Here is a 23,466-nt window from a genome sequence, read left to right as displayed (position 1 = left end):
ATTCTCCATCTCCTGTTTTTAGGGAAATCACTTTAAATACAGCAATAATTCCAGAGACGAGCATTAGAAGTTAATGACTCATCAAAAGAACAGGAAATAGGAAACTTTAAGACCTTAAAGGCACAGCAAATAGAAGCTATTTCATGTCATGTACAACACAACCACCCTAACTACAGTATTTCATGCTCAATGGGGGGAAGCAGCATTTGAGACCATCTATCACAGTAATTATGTGATGCTGGAGGGAGCATGACTTTATTTTTTATTCAGTTTGACCCTGAGCACCATCAAACTGGAAGACTACAAACATTTGAGAAGTGATATATTGGTACCAGCCAGCACTTAAACAAGAGAGATTTGTTAAAAAAAAAATAAAGTAAATAATTAATAGGCCAAATTCAATTCTTACTATATATTGGGAGTTATTTCCCCGAAGTCCAAGTTAATGGAGATTTGCCCCAATATAACAGAAGATTTCACATGAATACTTGAACTCCAATTCCATCACATAACGTTAGGCAGAAATAATTCTTCATGAATTCTGTAATACTACTCATCCTCTGTCTTTGAGCCCCAAAATCCTACAATCCTTCTACGCAGAAAGCCACATCTTTAGAACTTTATTCTACGCTGATGCTTGAAGAACAGGTCTGTTCGATAACGAGTAGGAAGTGGAGCACCCTTCACCCCAAACAGCCAAAACCCACAAGCGTTCCCTTCTGTTACTCTATTTTTGGTGTATAATCCGTGAAACCTCCTCCTTAACCCGCCGCTGGAGGCTGGAGCGCCTTGCTCCCGGGTGCAGGTAACATGAGGAGCTGTTTTCCTCCCGCTGCCTCTCCTGCCCGTCTGACACCACCGCCCGCCTCGGCCCCAGCGCTCCCCATCTGTCACCCACCTCTGACTTTGTGCAGATTACTTGAGGATTTATTTTCAAGCAGGATATAGGGATGAAAATAGGCATTACTTTGTCCTCCCACTCCTGAGCTTCTACCTATTTGTTTCATTAACTCCTTTTAGGTTGTCATGATATTATGCTGTAAGCTCTTTAGGGCAGAGACGGCCTTTGGGAGGGATACGTGCACAGTGCCCACCCCAGTATCCCCAGCCTCGCTGATGGAGGTCTAGGAGCACTGCAAGAAAAGGAGTATTAAATACTGATACTGAAATACTATGAGTCAAGTATGGTGATTCAGGCCCTAAAAGAATGAAAAACCCTGTCGTCAAGCAGGGACCGCCAGGTCACAGACCACACTCTCATCAACTGCGCTCTGTTCATTTCCAGATTTAGTTTTCATTAAAATGCAGTCCAGGATTAAAAGAAGTCAGCTGGATCTATACAATGGGGTAATTTGCAATATTGCACCAGTGTACAGTCTGAATGACGCTACACCAACATGCCCTCCTGTGTCATCTTTAGCTCTGTTGTCAGGAAAAAAAAAAAAAAAAAAAAGGGAAAAATCAGTCTAATCTATGAAAGGACAAAAATTCTCTGCTTCATTGCTTCATATTCTGGAAGGCAAAATATTTTTCTACAAGTTATCAAAAGTAGTTGTTTTAAGATGATTACTTTAGTAAATACGAAAATCTCCTTCTCCATTGCATGTTCTATGCATACACTACTTTTAGAAGAACAAAACGTCTGCATTTTTCAGAAAATCACAGAGGTAACAAAACTGGTAGCAGAGCTGCTTTGACTGACAACGTTAACCTAAACATTTTTTGCTTTGTGTTGTTTGTGAAGGCTTTTTATTGCAGAAGGGGGGAGCAGTACCTAAAATCCTCACAAGACTACTTAACATACTGGTGAAAATGTAGCATTTCAGTGAAATTCGATATTTTCTTTCATCAAAGGCAGGGAGCCTCAACCCACATGTTAACAGTAATGTAACAAGCCTACTGTATGTGCTACAACCAAAGATCCTTTTCCAATTAGAATTCATTTAGGTTGGAGGAGAGGAGGGGTCGGAGCAAAGAGGTGGCTCTGGAATTGATCTAAAACTGGAATTCAACCATTCTGGCTGGGAGCATTAACCGCTCAGCTGGGAATCCCAAACACTTGCTCAGATTCTGCAGCGAACCAGAAGTGAAAGAGCAATGTTAGCAAGGAGGACAGTTTGTCCCTGGAAAACTAAGGAAATGCATACAAGATTCTTTTTCTACAGAGGAGAAAGAAAAAAAAAGTCTGTTGCACTAGGGAAAAAAAATGAAAATATTCTTTAATTTTCCTGAAACTCAACTCTGAGTTTGCTTTTCAGTCCCAGCTCCGATAGAATCTCCAGATCAAACTCATTAGTGTTGGTTAAATCCAGGTTTGCTGATAGAAAAGTGTGGGACAGCAAACAAAATCAGTATCAGTCCTCGAGAGAGGATGTGCCTCTTTAATTGAAAAAGGCAGAGTAATCATTCATTTATTTAACCCAGAGATGATTATAATCTGAAAACCTTGAAATCCTCTTACACAACAACTGTTTTGGCAAGCCCCTCTGTGTTCCAACAAATATTAAACTGTGCTTGCCATTTGTCTAAGGAATCTTGTATTAATAAACATGAAGAAGAACACTTTTACCTCCCACACTCAATGACAGAAGAAAACAAAGACCAGCTGTATTCATCAATGGATCCTTGTTCTGCACATAAAGGCTAATTACATTTTACTTCAAGCCTACACATGGAAAACTTTGCTGCTGCCATCTTGTCAAATTCAGCTTCTGATATTCCAGCTGACAGACTGCAATGACTGCACATAATAAACTTCTTTTTGCCATTAACACCTTCAGCGCCCAGCACGCGGGGCATGTGCGGGATGCAGGGGCAGCACCTCTGCTCCCGCCGTGCGCACGTCACCCGCTCGCCGCCAAAGGGACGGGGATTTTTATAGACTGGGATGACAGGAGCTAATTTGACTGAAGATGTTAATTTCAGCAACTGATGTCATTTGAGGATGCTCTGCTAGCATCAAGTTTGGACGGTGCCTCCGTACCTCACTTTGCACACAGTACTTTGAACGGGGACATTCTGAAAAGATAAACAAACAAGTTGACATAATGATTTTCAACTTTAAGATCACAACAGCCAGTCGCTAGAACAAAACCCAGACTCCTTACTGCTGATACAGAAGACTTCTTACAGTGTACTTCTTCGGCTTCTTTTGCTTTGTTTGAAAGATTTTCAAAGTTACAAACAGTTGAAAGACAGCTTTATTCCAAAACTGAAAACCTTAAAAGCACTGTTAGCTTTAAAAAATTGACAATTATCTTTTTTTTCCTGAAGGCACTCCAATTCATCTGCATCAAATAAGCGTCTGTAAAACTAACAATTCTGGCCTAAGATAAAAATCACATGTTTTTAAAACATAGCATTAAAATTGGCAATACAAGTAGCTTTTCAGACTTAGATCAAAAGAGGGCTTCTTTTTAGAAAAGAATCAAACTGTCTTTCACCATTTTTATTGGTGTTTTTTCAACATTTCCCCCAGCTTTTAAAATTAAAATAGATGACTCAATTTCACTGTCTACATTCAGTTCCCTTTTCATGTTCTTCTAGATTTCCATATTGCAAAATGTGGGCTACAAACTCCACAGATGACTGCTGTTATGCAAGAACTATTCCTGTCATAAATATCCAAAACAATGATAAAATATTTCTGTTGTTATTAGGTCCTACAAGTTTGTTTTCACAGTACATTAGTTTGAGAGATAAAGTACATGCTTAATGTGTGCTTCAGGATTCAGCTCCATAATCACTATATTCTAGACTCAGCCTTCATAATCATTCTGCTACAGAACACAATAAATTCGTTACTGCAGAGACTACTAAATTTTATGTAATTCTGTATGTATTAGGTAAGAATCATATTCAAGATCATATGACAATAATTCCATGTTAATCTCTCTGAAATAATAAAACGTTAGAAACACAAGCCAACACTTTAGAGTACATCTTTTCCTCAGTATAAGATAAATTACAGCACTTAGGGAAACAGTATTAAAAAATGAAGCAAATAATCTGCAAATAAAAACATTAAAAAGGGTGAGGGGTTATTAGGTTCAGTGCCTACAACCACTGATCTCTGATCTCTAACTGATCCTGCAGAAGCGACTGCAAGACAAAATCACAGCAACAGAGCTGCCAGCATCAGTTACATGCAGAAAAAAAAAAATAAAGGCAATCTGCAGTAATTTAAGGCTCCATCAGAAACATCATTAGTATGCATCTCTTAGAGAAGGATGAAATCAATGAGGGAACAAAAATACTTTTGATCACTTTATATGGAACTCAAACGAAACTGGACTTACAGAGCAAAACCAAAATGTACCTAAGAAATTATTTTGAATGATGTAAAAGGCGTTTCAACTCCAAGCGCTGATTCTGAACTACTATGGACTGAATTTTGTAAGCTTCAAGTTCCCCCTGTGGGGAATCGTATCCTCGATGCTCGTAGAACCACACGCTAAGAAATTAAAACTGGTTGCCAACTGGATGTTTTGAATAACCTGTATTATCTAGACTGCCATGAGCCGTACCAGAAAGCACCTCTCTACAGACAAACACAAGGCCATGCCACTCCTCCCATCAGGCCTAGGCTGCAGTTCCTCTTGCCCCAACACGGAGACTGCCAACAGCCTTCCCTTACCCCTCCTCCTGTACCACAATGGTGCTGAGGGCAGGAGCAAGGGTTTTCCTCCCTGATCCCTGTCCTGCGGGGAAGCGGAGGGGACGCTGGGGCTCCGCGGGACGCGGGCAGCGGGCGCGGGGATGTGATGTGCGGCTTCCAGCCCCTGCCCTCCCAGAAGGCCAGGGACACCCATGCGAAGCGGCTGCTGCTTTCCCATCCCATTTCCAGACACAGAAATTACTCCTAGGGCTTAATACTGCTGATCATGAGAATTCCTTCTCATTACTAACTTTCCTTAAATACGAATGGTTCAAAGAAAACCAGCAGAAGTCTGTCTCTCTTTTGTTGTTTCCTGCTCTGATTGTTAATAAAACCAGGGCATAATTGAAAACAGTAGCTATTAAGAAGACAAGGATATATATTTTTGAGACTAACTTCATGCTCTACTTGAAAAAAAGAAAAATCTGCTAAAAATGCTACTCTGTAGTTTGGGAGAATTTGACAGAGTGATGACTGCTACCCCAAAATCAGAAAGAACCACGGTGCCTAATGGCGAAACAGAAATCTGAACTAAACAGAACTAAATTTTATTTTCACCAAGATTGGAAAATCGCAGTAAATATCTTATTTCTGAAAATGCCCTATTTCTAAATAAAATATGAGAGCTACATAGTAGATGCAGCACCTGAGAATGAAACCAGGAATGCAGCAGCATGTGTGCCAGGAAGTGTCTTGTTGGGTGGAAGAAAATACAAAAACTAATAATCTCTCTATAGGAGGCCAAATTCTGACCATGTTTTCCAACAAATTTGGACTCCCGAACCTCTTCCATCTCGTCCATCTCCAACAAACAGATGCAAAACAAAAAAGCAGTGATACCCCGAAGGAAGACATAGAAAGAAAACAGTGAAATCTTACTTTGCAGTAGTTTCTTCATCGTATTTTGTTTTCAGATCAAATAGTTCTGTTCTGGTTTTTTCCAAGGCTAAAAGGCATAAACATGAAGCATTACAGTACTGTAACAGCAGTGAAAAGCAAAAAGACTTCTCCTTTGTCTTTTATTCTGCCATAAATAAAGCTGTACACCTCCTGATGAAAAATTCTTTGCTTTATCCTTCTATCTAGGCAAACCACTATGACTTAGAAAAAACACAGCTTTTGATTCTTCACAATTTCTTATGGTACTTCCTTTACATTGCAAAAATCCCCAGTTTCTGCTTAACAAAGCTAGACAATATTAATTTCTTATTAAGCTGACTAAACTGCTTATTCATTTGAAATATTTATCACAGTAATTTAGGGAATAAAATTTCTTCTGTTCTCATAGTAAACAAAACCAAATGTGTCCAGACCTGGAATGTGTAAGTATGCAGAGATGAAAATTAATGGCAAGCAAGTCATAGCATCAGGCAAGACACACTGGTGGAAACTGGGTTCATACTGAACCCAGATCACTACATGTATTTACCATAGTTCAGAAATGTGTGAAACCAGAGCAAGACACAACATGGATGAAAAGTTCCACGGCCTGTTTTAATTACAGTGATGCTCTACTGCTGTATGTGCCTCAGGCTTGGCCTCGTCCACTGTGTTTACCAACAGACTGGCTGCAACACAAGGGTGATGCCCAAAAGAAGCTCCAATTCACAAAGCATGTTCCAGCTCTGTTGGATCTCTCTGCATTTGCAAGAGCTGGTTCACACACAGTCCTGATACATTTAGTGATCTCTATCCTCTCACCTCCAGCCTGATCATTGGTATAGGTCAGAATAGCGATGCCAAACCTGTTTGCAAAGCTTGAACTTTGTGTTCAGCTTCTTCCAGCTTCGAGGCTGTTGACATCTGTGTCTCCTGCAATTTTCTATAAAGGGAAGAGAAGAGGTGAGAACAGGGCTCGTAATCATGTTAAACAACTTATTTGTATTTTGCAAATTTGGAAGATAGAGTGATTAAATGTCTCAGCTGTAATCAGACAACTGACAACACCACACAGACTACAAGGTGCTTCAATGGGACCCATAAATCATGTCACATTGCAATACTGTTCATACTTTGCAGTCCCACTTATTAAAATTTTAACAGTGTAGCCACCTCATAACATAAGCTGTGAACATTATACAAGAGTTGACTGCTATATAAATGACAACTTTAGTGGAAGGTTTTCTTGAGCATAATTTGTTTTGGAAATGTCACACACATTAAGAAAATTGTCACCAAGCACCCTCTGTTGTACAAAGTTAGTACAAGAAGAATGATACATTTCCATTTTACTGTCATAATGAAGAAATTTGTTGCCATAACTGATATAGTGAATAGATGCGGCAGCTGTTTCATCATAGCTGTAATGGATGCCAAATGCAGTAATATTATTAGCTACTCTTTAAAAAATACACACATATTTCAAAACAAATCTCACATTGATATTTTCTATATAACATGAGCAAACCCCTTTAATATGCTCACATTTCTATGTCTACAGGCAATATTTTCTTGTTTGTGTGTCATACACGTTTTAACATCATCTGGCCATACAGCCACTACACTCTTTGCTAAAGGCTAGACTACAGGAGTTATAAAACTCATCTTTGAAAGGGAATTGCTCCAACATCTCCTAGGAGTTGCTGCTTTTTACGACATCGCTTTTAAGATATTCTGCAGATTTCAGAATTGTGAAATGGCTTATGAAACTACCAGCATCCTACTTGTACTCCATAGTGTGCGTAAACTTACTCTCTAACACTACTGACCAGGTTAATAACTATTTATAGCAAGAAACATGCATCAGTTCCCTTCATCCTGAATCATATACTTTGAGAATTCAAAACCTCTCTCATACACACTTTTACTTGCATTCCACAACCTGGCACATTAATTTAAGTATTATCTAAATTGCACTTGTTAAAGACTCTGCTTACATGCTACTTATCAAAAAGTAACCACATATACTGATGAATTTAAAAAAAAGCTTTGCATTTATCAGTAGATTCTTCCCACTCAGATCTGACTTTGAATAACCAACCCATCAGCTAAAAAGCTCACGTAAACTGAAGGGCTTTCACACAAAGTTGAACATATTACAGCTTCAGTGTTATTGTTCCATAGGAGAAATAAATTCTCAAGGTAGGGAACGCCACTGGAAAGAACTCCCTCTTAAGTCCCTTGGTCTGGTCCTGTCTGATTTGTTTGACCAGAAACCTACAAGATTCAGACATTCCCTGCTCATTTGCAAAGGATTAGAAATGCATCCAAGATACTTCCAAAATCAATAATAAAAATATCTCTTAATTTTGACATGTGGGAATATATGCAAACCTTTTCAGGACAATTCAGGAACACGTGCCCTCTCTTAGACATTACCATGGGAGCAGGAGGGACGCATCTTTTAGCCAGGCTCCTGGGTACAGTGCTCCATCCTAAAGAGCTCAGGGTTGTACAGATTGTACAATGGTACTGTGACACACAAAGCGGACACAGGGGACTGAATTACAGTGCCGGCTAATGGAGAAAGATTAGCGTCACAAAGGACAATACAGCTAGTGAAGAATAAAAGCAGGTTTGCACCCTTCTGAACATGACACCCTCCATACAACACTACTGCAAAGAAACAATCTGTCCTTGTTTTACTTCCACACTTTCACGATTGTTTTTCTGTGCAAAGTTGAGTATCAAATGATTCCGTGTCAAACACATAAATCGCCAAAATCGCTCAATATATGAGCTGTCTCAGTACACTGAAGAGAGAGTCCTGGCTGGGAACATTAAACAGAAAATTACATCTCTCCTCCTCTACAATACCTACAGATGCACAAATGCACACTCACCTCTCTTTCTCTGCGAAATCATTTTGTAACTTTTGTTCTTTTTCAAGGGCTATATTCTCCGCTTGGTTCTTCAGGGTCTGTTCATATTCTCGGATTTTCTCTTTAAGTGCTTTTATTGTAACCTCTATAGAAAAACAATAGGGAAAGAGTGAGTTTACACAGCTCCACGTGGTTCCACAACACAAGGCTTTCTTTACCCTGTAGGCTCAGTGTGTTTTAAACTTTAGCTCTTCAACCCTGACACAAAATCAATGGATATGAGTCCCTTTGGAGACCTTTTACTCCCTAAATGTTAAATTGAACTTTAAGTGTTTAGGTTGAGAAGGATCAATGGAGTTTGCTGGAAAGCAGAGTGAAGAAGGTTTCTCTAACATGACTTTAAAAAAAAAAAAAGAAGAAAAAAAAAAATCAATTGTAAAATATAATATCACCTTATTGACTAGTCTCAAATTAGCTTGCTGCTGAGTGGAGATTAATAAAGTCCCACTGTAGGTTTAAGTACGCATTTACACATAGGACAGTTAATTCACATAACTGTGCTCATGTAAAAAGAGGCAGTTTTACTATGGCTCATGCACAGATGCAATCTAACACTAATTGAACACATATCCGTGATACAGCTACGTTCTGCTTCACAACTGATGAAAAATACGGCAGTTAAGATTTAACTGCTGTATTAACAGTAGATCAGATTCAACAGACACTCTGGAGCCCTTCATATTCTAGTTGCTCTAACTGCCTTGTCATCCACACCGGGTTTTACGCACAAGCATTAACTGTTATAACTTTCTGAGTGCACTTGTAGCCTTCCAGGGAATTTGCAGAAACCCTTCTCTCAGATAAAGAAGCTATTTTGCATTTACTGCGCCTGGTAATGGATGAGAGAAGATGCATAAACCTGCAGAGTTACGGCACAGACTGCGATGGACAGCATCTTGTTACGTGCCCTGATCTGTTCCTGCGTGAAAGCCCTTTGATCCCTCCCACAGGAAAGGACTGAATCCTTATAGGGCTCCTAAGAGGAAAAGCAGGACGTTCACCAGAGTATGCTTTGTAACAATAATGGAATTTGGAAAAAGCGTTAGACTGCCAGAAGACTCGCAGCTAGCAATACATTTCAGTGTCCTTACACAGCAATGCAGTGGTTTAAAGATATCAGTTTATTAACAGATGCCATTAACCATGCTTGAGGAAAAAATACCTTTGGACATAAAAAATTTCTCATTCTGAAGAAACATTAGAGAAAGACAAACTCTACTATGAAGAGTAAAGCCAATGGACTTCAGAAAAAAAAAAAATCTCAATAATATCACACAAAACCATGCATAATCCTTTCAAAGTCTAGACTTTCAGACTTTACTACAGAAATGTGAAGCCAGACAGCAGATAGCTGGTGACAAGGTCTGCTGTCTGGGAATTACACCGAAGGCAGCTTGGGCCACTGTGACCACAAAAAGGTGGGGGGAAGAGTAGTAAAAATGATTGCCAGCAAACCAGCTACTTTTGAATGAAGGAGAGGGATTCTGCTAGCCGTGCAAAAATCAGATGAGGCTCATTACTGAGTAACAGGCCGTGAAAAGGACATGTCACTTTTTCTGCTTTTCTTTTCTTATTAAAAAAAAAAAAAAAAAAGCAAAGGGAAATTCTTCTCTGAGATCTGGGAAGTAATACAAATTCAGATATTTTCCTGAATAAGGAGAGGATGCTCCTTCACACAGATAGAAGGATGGTCATTCATATGTACAAAGGATGTACTCTTTGTATTGGAGATACCTTTGCTCCAGGTATTTTCAGACATGAATCTGCAAAAGTATTCAGGTATATGGAGAAGCAAAGAGTGAAATAATCTTATGGAAATGCATATAGATGCATCTTGACAAAGTTGGAATGAGTTGGAATGTTGCATTTTAAAAGGAAACAAAACTACAAAAATGAATGCAAGAAGTGCACAAATATGGGAAAAATTATGACTTTCGTAACAAAATCTGTTTTTACCTTTAAACACCTAACAATAAATGTGTTGGACAAGCATAGTTTAATCCTCTACACTGCTTGAAGAACTAAGTGCCTTCTTTATTGTTCAGGTCAGCTAAAACTTGGTAGCCACTGCCATTTATACCAGTTTTGGAAGAAGTTCTTACAGGCACCGTATAGCTAACACACAGCTCTCCAAACAAAGAGATTAACTGATCAAAGCACCCTTAGCTAACAACAGGCTTTTCCCTGGATATCTTATTAATCCCTGTTTGAAACAGAGTGTAAAATTATTGCACTGGAGTGAGAAACAACACAAAGACTACAGTGGCAAAACAGAAGGGAAGGTAGTGCACACTGGGGAAAGTTAAAAATGCCAGTTTATGTGTGGCTGCAGCAAAAAACTCCCGAAGTCAGTCACTTTCTGGGATGAACCCCTATGTCATGCCTGGATGTACAGGATGCACAGCCTCAGGAAAATTCTGCTCAGTGAACTGCAATTATTGTACATTTCCAGCAAAAATACTGTTGGGCTTGCAGCATTATGGCTCCCACATGATATTTTCTGCAGTCCAGCCTGAATCCTTGCATGCGGATACCTGTCCTCTCCATAGGTCACACCTATGTTAAAACAAAGTATCTAACTGCATATATGCCCTTTCTGCTGAAAATGAGATGTAACAGAACCAACTTAGCTAGCAATGTAGCTTTCAAATGTTACCCACTTGCATGCAACAGTTCCATCCTAAAAAAAAAAAAACAAAAAAAAAAACAAAACCAAAAAAACAAAACAAAAACAAAACCAACCTCCATTTTCCCAGATGACTTGAAAATTTACCTTTCCACCACCCAGAACCAAGTATAAAGCATGTAAATTAAAAGTCCCATGTATAAGCAAGTAGGTGTATAATGGAGCAAATTTTGTTTCATGGTGCAGGAAGCTTTCTTCTGAATCACAAGAAAACTTGAGCAGTCTTAAAGGCAACACGCTTTAAATATCACTGAGATTTTCATGTATTTTCATGTGCTCTGGTCTAATTAAAAATTACTTAAATAATTAAACAGTATTAGCTTGTATTTACACTGCTCTATGAATAGTCTCTAGAGTAAAGATAAAAATATGTATGCTGAATGTACTCCAGTAAAACATTTCAGATTTAGGTAAGGAAAAACGGAGTACAGAAGAAGTTCCATTTTGTACAAATTTGTATGTGTGTATAAAATACTCGTTTTTTGTGTCTGTCTGTGTAAAATGTATGTACTACAAGCATCCACACCCGCATTCAGCTTGATGCCAGTAGTAGCACAATCTCTCATAAAAAGTCTACATCTAACTTTAGCCAGAGATGTAATTTTCAGGTAGTGCTGAAGGCTACAACTGAACATGCAGAATAACAGCCCCCTTCTCTGACTTGGTGCTACAGAAGACAAAACTTTTAAAGAAATCCAAAGAGTCTACTCAAAGCCTTATCAATACACATAAATATAGAAGTGGCTATAATAGACTATTATACTTTCTTTACTGAATTTCAATGCTACTGTCAACCCTACCTGTAAGAAACGAAACTGAATTTAATCCCTGTCTTCAAATTTCAGTACGCATTAAAAGCTGATAAAAGAATACATTTGCAACCTACCCTGATTTTTCACCTCAGCGAATTCTTTATTATATTCCTCTAGAGTTTCCCTAAGTTTCTGGTTCTCTGTTTCAATATCGTGCATACGTTGAACCTTCAGCTGAAGCTGCTGTCCTAAATCCAAGGCTGGAACTGGATCTGAAAAAGAAACAGTAAAATAAAATGTAAGATAACAGGAACACTTCTGTGACTCAAGCAGTCTAAAGCACAAGTGTCCTTTTTTTCCTCTATTAACATCCATTTTAAGTTTCACTAAGGCCCTGTTTTGAGTTATTTGTCCTCTGCGTTCCTCACCTCATATCCTGCAAGCTTCAAAAAGTAGAGGTAGTTGACTGTATTTATGTTACCCTTTAATTGAGGCATGCCTTCTTCATCCTGGCGTGAATCCACAGGGCAGTCATGATACAAAGGCATGTGAGAGTCTTAAGTTTCAAATTTTTGTTTGGAAAGTGAGAAATTTTGGGCAAAAAGCAATCAGACTGCACAGCTCACTGACAGCTATTGTCCCTCACATACCTCTGCTTCTGCAGGGGTGAATTTCTGAACCAAAATGTGGCCTCCTGCACAGCTGAGCTCAAAAAGGTTATTTGTTCATGAAGATCTGAGCTATACCTTTTCTAACTGACAGACCAATAATAATCAGAAGTATTGTGTGGACACAATTAATTCCATGAACCTTGGGTTTTGTGACTCTTGTTCCCTCTTTTTCTTACACTACTAATTGAATAGAAATTGGAAACTATTTTGAATGTCCTCTCAGTATTAATTCTCTGATGTTTGTCCCCTTCTGCTAAAGACAGATCTTAGCACACACCTGACGTGTGCACGTGTGATTTATCCTGGGACTTCTTCCCAGTCAGAATAGGAAAATGCTGGAGTCTGATGGACTTATAAAAGATTATTGAATACATTTCTGTTATGGGCGCCAGCATCTCTTGTGAAATGGCTGCAAAGATTTAGTCTCCTGTTGAGGAATGCTAAACACCAAACTCAGTGGATCAACAACAGTATATATTAGGGAGTTCACTTAATTTTCAACCACCACAGTCATTAATTTTTCAGACCACCCTCAGTCTCTGGAAACACATAATAAGTCTATTGTACCTCTGTTAACACATTAAGCATGAGCCTGTGTGTTTTTTCAATATGCCAGCGTTGTTTCATAGTTTATAAAAGAATAGTACTGGGTTATGTTGAGCTCAGAGACATTATAAGTAGCAGCCTGCTGCATTTTGTTACTTTGGTTCTTCAACAGCTTATGGCATTACTCTGTTCATAATACAAAATCTAGGTTGCTTGTCATCTGCTCTCTGTACATACATAGTTTATGACTACATAGCTTTTTCATTTATGCTTTTTAGGCCAAATACTTTTCGTTATTATTATCTGTATTAAAATATTTATAATAAATCAAACTTAAAATGTTATTGTGGCAGAGACAGGGGGTACAGGTAAGGAATTAAATATAAAGTTTGAGTCACAGCAGTAGCACGAGTTAAAGGGCCTGCAATATTTATGTACGGTCCAATTACGGTACGGGCTGTCACAACATCACCCTTCTCCCATGTAGGTCTGCCGACCTTTATCTGGAATGACCGTTTTGTCACACTTCTGCAGCTCAGCATTTCTCCAAAAGAGCTAGCCCAGGACATTCATCTGCTGAACATAAAGAAAGGCTGGATTGTCTCAATCTATCCACGTCTTAAATCGTTACAGGAACCGCAAAACATATCAGGTGGAGATCTTGAGCTTCAGCTATGATGCTTCTATATAATGCTGTTCAAATGCCACAATGAAAGAAATTGAACCTTACAAAATTGTGGGTGCACTTCCCCCCCACATGCCCGTTGTAAAAAGCCACAACACCCACAAGAGCTACTTTGCTCCAAATACACAGGGCTTTTTATATTTAAATCACTAAAGAATTAAAAGACAAAAATAACATGGGCATTATAAAGTGAATAATGACTAAACCTTTAGTCAAATTTGCAATCCCTGAGAAGCTCTATGTACAAAATGAAAATGCTTGCAATCTCATAATTATTCATCAGGACATGTATATTTAATTTAGCTCTATTAAAGGTTAATGTTCAAGTAGCAAAACAGTAGCAGAACAAACAAAATGTAAAAACAGTCTCTGTGCATTAAACTTCAAACTTTACTAGAGCCTATTTGAAGGACTAATGGCCTGCAGCCACTAAATACTGCTTAAGGACATGTAAAATCCAAGGCTGAAGCACCTCTTAGACTTAATTTTTATAAACTGCATTAAAGGAAACTAATCATTGCATGACAATAAAATGACCAAGACATTTTGGGCAGAGGGACAAATACTTAATTTCTCATGGCAAGCCCCAACATGCTCTTTAATCTCAAAAAACCTAAAACCCCATGATTTCTGAAATATTTATAGACACCAATTAATCTGAAACAAGCATAAACCTTACAGTCAGAATGCCTTTTTTCTTACCTGAGTGGATTTAAAAATAAATAAAATTACTCTCCTTTACCCAACATATGCATGCATGAAAAACCATACCTTTTTGTATTAACCAGACTTACGAAGTATGTTTCATGTCATTTAACAGGAGGTCACTGAATTTTTAAACAAGCAATGGACCAAAACTTTCAATTCATTACACAAACAACAGGCATACACATTTCAAAAAAAAAAATCAAGTGGCACTAGCCTATGGAGAGAGGCAAAGAAGGAAATGCCCTTTCTGTAGTCTATAAAACAGAAAAATCATCTCACTTAACACTTAAATGTGGGAAACTCATCACAGATTATTCTCTTGGTTTGAATCTTCTCTGGCTTGCAAAAGTTCAGAATCCCTGCTAGGCACAAGATAAATAAGAAATGAGAAAATTGGTAAAGGGAATCTGATCATCCAGAACTTGAAAAAGTGTTTCACAAGATCATTATCACCCCAAATTGAGATGTCTATTTTTATATTAATCTGGTATATTTTTTCATACTGCTTCCTACTCTGTTCTACTTTCCTAATCCACTTGTTGCATCCCCTGCCCACAAAGCAGCCCTCTGCATCATGTGTTTGTAGGCAGCCCAGCACATCTGGATCCGATCCATGTTAAGGCTTCCTCCACACTACCGCAGGAGAAACAGGAACTGCTGTATTTTAAAACCAGTATCTGCAAAGCCCGTTCCTGCCTTTATTTCCCAACTATTGGCCTTTCAGTGCCGTTGCACAAGCAACTCTGAGCACATCCCTGTGCTCACGCACTGCTGTGGCACACCGCACCGGTCCCCTGGCAGGAGAGCCTCTATCCTCACGAAGGAGGTGGATGGACATGTCTCAATGAACAAGGGCGTGAAAAAAATTAATGTTACAAGTGTAATTTAATTTTTATAATGGTTAATACTTCACATTGAACAAGCTGGTGCAATGCAGCCACAGTAACACCTCTTGGACTGTCCTCACACTATATACATGCACTGGTGATAGATATTTTCGAATACTAGTGCAAGAGAAACAATTTTTCTTTTGCTGCTGCTTATGCATGTAAACTATGTATTTTATGAACAATTTTAAAAGAAGCACAAGGACGGATCTCACCAAGACAGCGCATACCTAGAGATAGGTATTGTACATATAATAACCTCTCCACCCGCAAGCCCACACTGCTCAGACCAAACCCAACCTCAGCCCAGGAGATAAACCAGGACTGTCGGTGACAGGCTGAATTTCCAAAGCGAGTTTTAAAAAAAAAAAAAAAAAAAAAAAAAATCACCATTCCTCCCTCATTCTGCGAGCTGGAAAAAGACACAGATCTTAATAATTCAATATAAGTGTTTACACAAAGAGCACTGTGGGTACCGCTGCCCTCCCCTGTCATTACAGAAATGAATGCACCCCCTTGTGAGCGCCGCTCCTGCGATGACATCACGCTCCTGCCCGCCTCACTTTTCGCCAGGGCACTCTAGGCTAATGTAATCATACGATTACATAATTAACCCAGCTGTCTCATTAAGAAAATCAACTGGAATTCAGGGCATAATTAGTCATACAGCAATTAGCATGCTGATGAGCAACTGATGAAAAGCTGTCTCGATATAGAGTATGCTGGGACCACCCTCGTTATTTAAGAAGGGGGGGGGGGGGCGCGGAAAAAAAAAGCCCACCGCAGCTCACGGAAAATAAGCTCGGCCTGGAAAGTTCGTGCGGAAGCCCCTCGGTGGCGGCTGGTCCCGCCGCCGGGTGAACCTGCCCGCTCCCGCCGGCGGCTGCGGGGCGCCCATTGCCCCAGGGAGGGGGGGAGGCTCCGCCGCTGCGGCGTGCGCAGCCCGCAGAGCCCCGCGGCCCACCGCCCCCTCCGCCCGTCCATCTAGCCATTTTAAGAAGGGCCCCGGGCAGTCTCTCCGAGGCCAGGCCGCAGGGGGCTGCCCGGACCCCGCGGCGAGAGCGGCAAGGAGCGGCCTGGATCGCGCGGCGCGGAGCGGAGCGGAGCGGGAGGCGGCGGCCCCCGCGCCCGGGCAGGCCGCGCCGAGGGCGGCCCGCGCTGAGGGCAGCCCGCCCGCCCGCCGCAGAAATGCCCTGCCCGCCGCCGAGTTGCAGGCTGTGGTCATCTGGTATCTTAAAATGGAGCTCCTGAGGAGACTTTTCCAAAACAAAGGACTTTTCCTAAATCCCCTCCTCCCTCTTCGCTACAGGCCCAGAACACTGGAAACGTTAAGCAAGCAAGTTATGAAACAGTGCCAGAACTACAGGGGCAATTAATATTTTAGATCGCTGGAAATGTGTTTCCTAAGGTTCGGATCTAAAAATAATTAATCGAAGGCAGTGCGTTTCTTTCCACAAGACTGTATTTCTGTTGCCTAAACCACACTGTAAGCAAAGCTTTCTCAGCAATTGCTCACAAGAAACGCCCACACAAAATGATAAGGGGGGTGGGGGGGGGGAAATCCTCCTTAACACAAGTATATTAAGGTGATTTAACTTCTTTAAAAAGCCAGAGGTTCAGCTCCGCTGTCACAATACTTTCATCGCAAAGTAAAAGAAGTTTCTGAGTTTCTAAATGCGTCGCTGGCCAGCCCTGCCACTGCTCTTTGCGATGAACGTTTCTTTTGGACAACAGGCTCTGGTTTACGGGCAGGAAGAAGGGTTATTAGCTTTTGATGCAGTAAGTGCTTTCTTGGGAGTCTGCGTATCTGAAAATAACCTGAAAATGTGTTTTAGAAAAAATAATAATTACATTGTAGCTTTTGAATATTCAAACACCTCACAGCGTACTTAATTAATTCATTAATTATTCCCCAGAAATTTCAGGGGTAAATTGAAATGGCCTAGAGAGACTGAGACAAAGATTTCATGGAATAAATGATAGCTTTCCTCTTTTTCCCCCATGACTCTGGTAGCCCAGGGACAGAAGAGTTATAGCCGTAATTCTGTTTGAAACAAAGCTCATCATCTCTCCAACTCCTCACTTCATAAAAAACATGAAAACGTTCTTCCCTCAATCGAGAATTATACATATTTTCTTACTCCTCCATCCCACAGGACTGGGATCTCTTTTCCTTTCATTTTTTCCCACTCTTTTTCCAGTGTTCTCCTCACCCTCCCGCTCTCAGAGCATTTTGTAAGGGCTGTACCAGGGAATTCGAAGTGCCCACAAGAGGGTGAGGGACTCCCATTTTCCTTACCAGCAAAAAAGCAGAATCCCAAATTCTGCCAACCTCTGAAAGCTGCAAAGCAGCAAAACAATCCTGATGCAACCCCTCTGTGTGGGGATGGGGGGAAGTCATAGCAAACCGGCGCCTTTCTTCCCCATTAATCACGGCAAAGGCTCTGCATGGCAGCACTCTCCAATGCTTGCAGGGTTAAGTGAAACGATGTGAGATATAGCCAATTTGACCACAGTCATATAGATCCCTTTGCCAGAATATGTTTCTTAAAGCTTGTGAGCTATTATTTAAAAACATCCTTTATTTATCTACCAATTCTAGAATGGCTACTGCCAGAAAGATGCTCTGGCCCTGCCCCAGATTACGAGATGCATCTCCACCCTAGTATCCAAAAAAAATCAAGGCAGAGGAAATGATTAATCCCTTAATGAACTGCATTGCAGTTCCCTCTATTTTCAAATAAGTTACCACAATAAATCCCCAGAAAAGTTTATAATATTAAAAGTGGGGTATGTGTAATAGGTGATACAATATTTTATAGCACTATAATATGCCATCTGAAAAAGGACCTAATGAGTTACAAGGGAAGCCACTGTAACTGAAAATGTTCCAGTTTGATTGTTAATATTCTAGTAATGGCTGAAGACACTAGAATTTACTGCTTGTACACTGATCTCAGTGCAAAACAAAAGGACAGTTACAGAAAATCACTTGTTCTCTAAGTTTCATTTCTCCTATTTTGAGATTATAAAAAGAAACAAGAACCTTCCACTACATTTGAAAGCATTTCTGCCACAACCATCCCTTCTATCTCCTAAAAGCTTCTGAACAGACTTAGCACTAAACCCTCCGAAAGCTGGGCTTTATTCTAATTCCAGTTCACATTCCTGCAACCAAGAAAGGGAAAGTCCAGTATTCCCCACCACATCCACAGTCTGCCTCTCTTGCTCCGAACATGCAGCCCTGCTCACCGGGGCTGGTGCTGCTCTAACTCCGCTCCCTGAGGCAACAGCTCTCAAGGGGTGCTTTGGTTACCACCTCCAGGTGAACACAGCCAGTGCCCCGCAGGGATATTTTCTCTCTTACACCATACATTCTTCCTGCTTCTATTCATTGCATCCTTCCCCTTATCTGTACCTCCCCTCTTCCTTCCCTGCCTCCAGCCTACCAAGTAAAATAGGCCTTGACAACCACACAATAAATTTTTTAAAGTGTATGCTTTAGGGATATTTCTTCCTTCGAATATTTATTCCAGCTTTTACAAAGGAATTTATCCAATTATTAATTCAACGAGAAAAACAAGAGGAAAAAGTATGTGATCAGACAAGCCCAATTTCAAGCCACATATTCAGGTAACAGAGCTATTTTTAGTTATTTTGACAGCAGTTTCAAAACATAAGGATAAAGTGAATGAATACTAAAGACGAGAATTGGCCAGGACTTTGTGCTTCATCTGAAAATAACTATGTAACGCTAACAGTATGCCCTACCAGTGTGCATTCATCCAGTACAGATCCAAAATTGTATTTTATGCTGTGTCTCTGAATTCAAGCCCCAGAGGGAAGGAGGCTGAAGTGATTATGAGCTACTTCTACATTCCTTAGTGCAGGACTACCCGAAGGCTGGAGCAGCATCCTGGGCGATTCAGACTGTTCTGGAAAATAAAACAACAGCAGCTGCTGACCCTACCCAAAACATTGCTCAAAATCTCCCATCTGGAGCCTGGACGTTAAACTGTCCCTCTCACCCCCACCTTGGGCATTTCTTTGTGCAAAACTTTGCAGTACAGTTTGGGGAAAATCACCAATGTCTACAGTCCATAATTTTTTACTGTACAGACTTTTCTTCCAGACCCAGCTTCCAGAACTGGGGCATTCTTCACATGTTTATGCAACTCCGAATTTTTACCTGGTCTAAATGTGCTGGTGAAGCATCAGGAATTTTGTCTTCAGATGGGATACAGCCACAAGCTAAATCACTGCCTGCAGCCGCAGGAGTTTATCACTTTTCACTCTTTCAAGTATTAACAATGCTCAATTTTCTGCTTAATTTTATCAGATATTCAAGTGTGTTTAGAAGGATAGCCTACCATGTTTGGGGGGGTGTCTGTGCTGTTTCTGTTGTCCGTGAGCAAGTTCATTTTCCTTCATTTCTTCCTAACACTACTCACTGTAATGTTGTTTTCTTTTCCCTCTAAGGCTGAGAAAAGGCACGTTATGAATATTCACTTCCCCTGTAGGGTTAGGGGCAGCAAAAATATAAGCCTTTTCATTTCACATGTCTATCTTCAATTTTGTTCGGGTATATTTTATTTGGAAAGAGGTGACCATTTTGACACATACTATTAACAAACCTGTTTAAAACGTTTTCACAGTTTGTAATGATACCAAACATTTCTCCAAAATTGTCTGCGCTGATCAGTTTTGATATTCCACAAACTCAGGGTATACTAGAGCCCGACCTTGCTCTTTATACACAGTTTTGCCAAACAATTAACAATCAGCCCAATGAAGAGTGCCCTGAGTATTAACTTTTTCAAACAATGTTTTTAGTATTCTAGTTCAGGATTGCTTAACACAGTCCCTTGGAGCGAATCTCTTCTCCTTCTCCCCTCTTTACATCTCCTCTAAATTTATATTCAATCAGCTCTTCTCTACCAGCACAAAAGGCTGGGTGTGCTTATGTTGCAATTTAAGCACATCATGCAACTTCTGGGTAAGTAAAAGTCTACACAGACTTTCTGCTATCAGGGCTGGCATTAACCTTTATGCTTTCTGCTTAACATTACGCTTTACAAAAAAATCCAAACACATCACGTAACATATATAAATACAACAACTTCATACACATTTATCACCTCCAACGTAAGCAGAAGGTAATTTTTCTGAAAAAGAACAAATCAAACCTGTTTTTCTCTTGTATCACCTTTAACCTCAGAACATTGATCAAATACACTTTAAAAGGAAGCCTTCTCTTAGCCTAAACAGCAATACAAGTCTGGAGAGTGTTGCTGAGCTGTCAATAATCACAAGCAAATGGAGTGACAGCAGTAAGCACTGCATCTCACCCTGCTGCTGGCACGGGCTGTGGTGAAGGATGAAGCTCTCTTTATGCGTGCGAAACAAATTTTCATTTCCGCCTTTAGAAGTAATTCCCTAACACTTACTTTGTGCTTTACTTATTACTTACTTTTAAAAAAGCTAAATCATTCCTTGGAAGAAGAAAGCCTTTTGCAGGGCAGTCTGAACTTGAAAGGCTGATCTGTTATTCTATGTAAACAAAACCACTACATGTAATGACGGGTGTGTGGAAGACTCCTCTGGAGCTAGCCTGCTCCTCCTCCAAACCCCTTAGTAAGATACAGCCCCCATGGCAGGACATGCAATTTATGATGGCAGGGAGTAAGGGAAAGACAAAATTTCCACTTCAGCCATCTTTCACTGTTACTGCTTTTAATTCTTTTGACAGGGCACATTAAAAAAAAAAAAATTCTTATTTTTACCCTCTCTGTTATTTTATACTTTCCTTAGATAGCAGGTGCTCTGAGCTAAACGTCACACACATTATATAGCACCAAACTTATGGCAAATCTGACCACAACAGAGATCTGTGAAGAGTCTCCAATAAAAACACACATACATCCCCTTTTACACTGTAAGTTTCTTGATGAGAAAATTCCCATTGAGCAGAAACAACTACCATTTATGGCTCAACGCTAGCGGACTGCACAGTCCCCACCAAACTGAGAACAAATATTTCGCGTTAGCCTACCCTGATTCTCAAACGTGCGTACGCTGAGAAAGCCCAACGCTTGTTCCTGTTGCACTGGAGTGGGGTGCAGCGGCGATGTGGCACTGCGCAGCGCGGTGGGAAGGCGTTAGGAGGAGCGGGAGGGCTCGGGACGACGCTTCAGCAGAGCGGGGCGCGGGAGGGGAGGCGGCGGGCGCGGGGTGCTGCAGCACGGCCCGCCTGGCTCTGCTGCGCCCGCCGCCCCGGCCCCCCGATCCTCCCCGGGAGTGGAGAGAGAAACAGGCAAGGGACAGGCTCTTCAGGCACCCCCCTTTGGTGGCAAACTCCTAGCAGCACGGCAGAAGATACACGATCAGCTTTTATAGGAAAACAGCCACCGAACCCAAATTCGGTTGAGTTGCTGCCACATCAAGACAGCAGATTTGCTGTTTAAAGGCAGAATTGTTTCTTTTTTGCCCATACAAGAGCTGTGCTTAACAGGAGCAATACTGAAAACTGAGCAAACCCAACTGCGGCATTGTGAAGTAATTGCACAGTAATAAAGACACAGCATAAAGAGAAATTCTATTTAACCCATTTATCCAGACACTGTCATCTGGCATTCACTCTGGGTCTCCACATTTTAACTTTTACTTGAAAATAACAATGAAGTTTTGTTAAAAAAAAAGTAGTGAACACTATTCCTTTTTAAAATAAAAGCATTTATTTTTTAGTATTTTTAATGCTTGATATTTTTCTTTTAAAGCTTTAGAAGAACAGAATTATTAATATACCGTTTCTGCAAGGCAACACTGCTCCTCCAAACACTTACACAACAGGACTCCACTTTAAGTGTCTGCAAGATTAAGACCCTAAAAGCCAAGGGTGCTAACATAATACACTTATTTTCTAAAACTAAAGAGAACGAAAGCTTGAACAGATGGAAGAAACCTTCCTCAAAATAGACCCAACCTCCCTTTACTTCAAAATAAATATATTCACATTATTTTTAAAGGTAAGTTGTGACAACCTTGTTGATTAGTGCAATTCATGTGGCAGCATTCACTTTTCTCTAGCTCTCTACTGCATACTGAAAATAAGGCAATTAAATGAGAAAATTAATTCCATTAATTAAAAATGTTCAGTCTCAAGCAAGACAGAATGATCTGAGTGAGAATTACAGCTGAATAAATGTACATAAACCAAAATGTTTTCCTTGACATGTACTTTCCTTTAGGAAGGATAAATTTTGCAGCACGAACCCATGATAATGCTATTTTAACAGTAGCATAAAGCTGGAGAGAGATATGAAAAGGTCTGTTTTATCTTTTAAAGAGAAAACTCCTGATGTATATAGGAAAATTTACAAGTAAAATACCACCCTTCCCACAAATTCCTTACTGGCTAGCCTGAGTGAAAACTCTGGTCAAGTCAGGAAAGAAAATCATTAAACTTAGCTGAATCCATAAAGCACCGTAGCTGGAGTTTCAATACAGATCATTTTATAGTAAAATTAAAATAGAAGCCCTTTTTAATTATATAAAGTGTGCACATTATTACTGAGGAGAGGAATAGATGCCTTCCTCAAGAACCATAAAATTGGCTGCTGGGAATTAGACTTCAGCTGCAATTATTATATGGTCCTATAAAGGATATTGAAAGTCTGATAAAATTGCACCCTTGTCATGTAACAGTGATGCTTAATGCTAAATAACCACTCTGCAGCATTCCAGTCATAGCTTTCTCAAAACATCATAGCTCCCTTCTCAAACCAAAAAGAAAACATAGCAGGATTGTGGAGCTAAAAGTATACCTAAATATTTGAAATACCAAATGGACAGGTCGAAAGATATGTAAAGCCACACCGAGGCAAAACAACACATGAGCTAAATGAATACTGACGGTCTTTTATAAAGGAAAGCCCTCCATGGATACATACCCAGCGTAAAAGGCTACATACAGTGAGAAGGAAATAAAAAAGCCCAAAACAATGAAGCCAGCCCTTAACTGCATTTGCCTAACTCAGCCCTGCCACGCCGTGAC

At 40.2% G+C, this 23,466-nt stretch overlaps 1 protein-coding gene across 7 annotated transcripts in view; it reads right to left on the bottom strand.

The window, feature by feature from the left end:
* The window catches only part of CUX1 (cut like homeobox 1), a 284,376-nt gene that overhangs the window by 128,898 nt on the left and 132,012 nt on the right, over positions 1–23,466 (bottom strand). For all 7 annotated transcript variants that reach the window (XM_033004042.2, XM_042791633.1, XM_042791634.1 and 4 more), the window contains exons 5-8: positions 12,051–12,188; positions 8,440–8,563; positions 6,403–6,479; positions 5,537–5,603 (exon numbers count right to left, since the gene is read on the bottom strand). In XM_033004042.2, coding sequence (XP_032859933.2) covers positions 5,537–5,603; positions 6,403–6,479; positions 8,440–8,563; positions 12,051–12,188 — 406 coding nt within the window. The remainder of the gene's footprint in view (positions 1–5,536; positions 5,604–6,402; positions 6,480–8,439; positions 8,564–12,050; positions 12,189–23,466) is intronic.

The sequence above is a fragment of the Tyto alba genome, unplaced genomic scaffold (genome assembly GCF_018691265.1).
Source record: "Tyto alba isolate M040663 unplaced genomic scaffold, T.alba_DEE_v4.0 Super-Scaffold_19, whole genome shotgun sequence".
NCBI lineage: Eukaryota > Metazoa > Chordata > Aves > Strigiformes > Tytonidae > Tyto > Tyto alba.
This window is presented reverse-complemented; position numbering and strand designations above follow the sequence as displayed.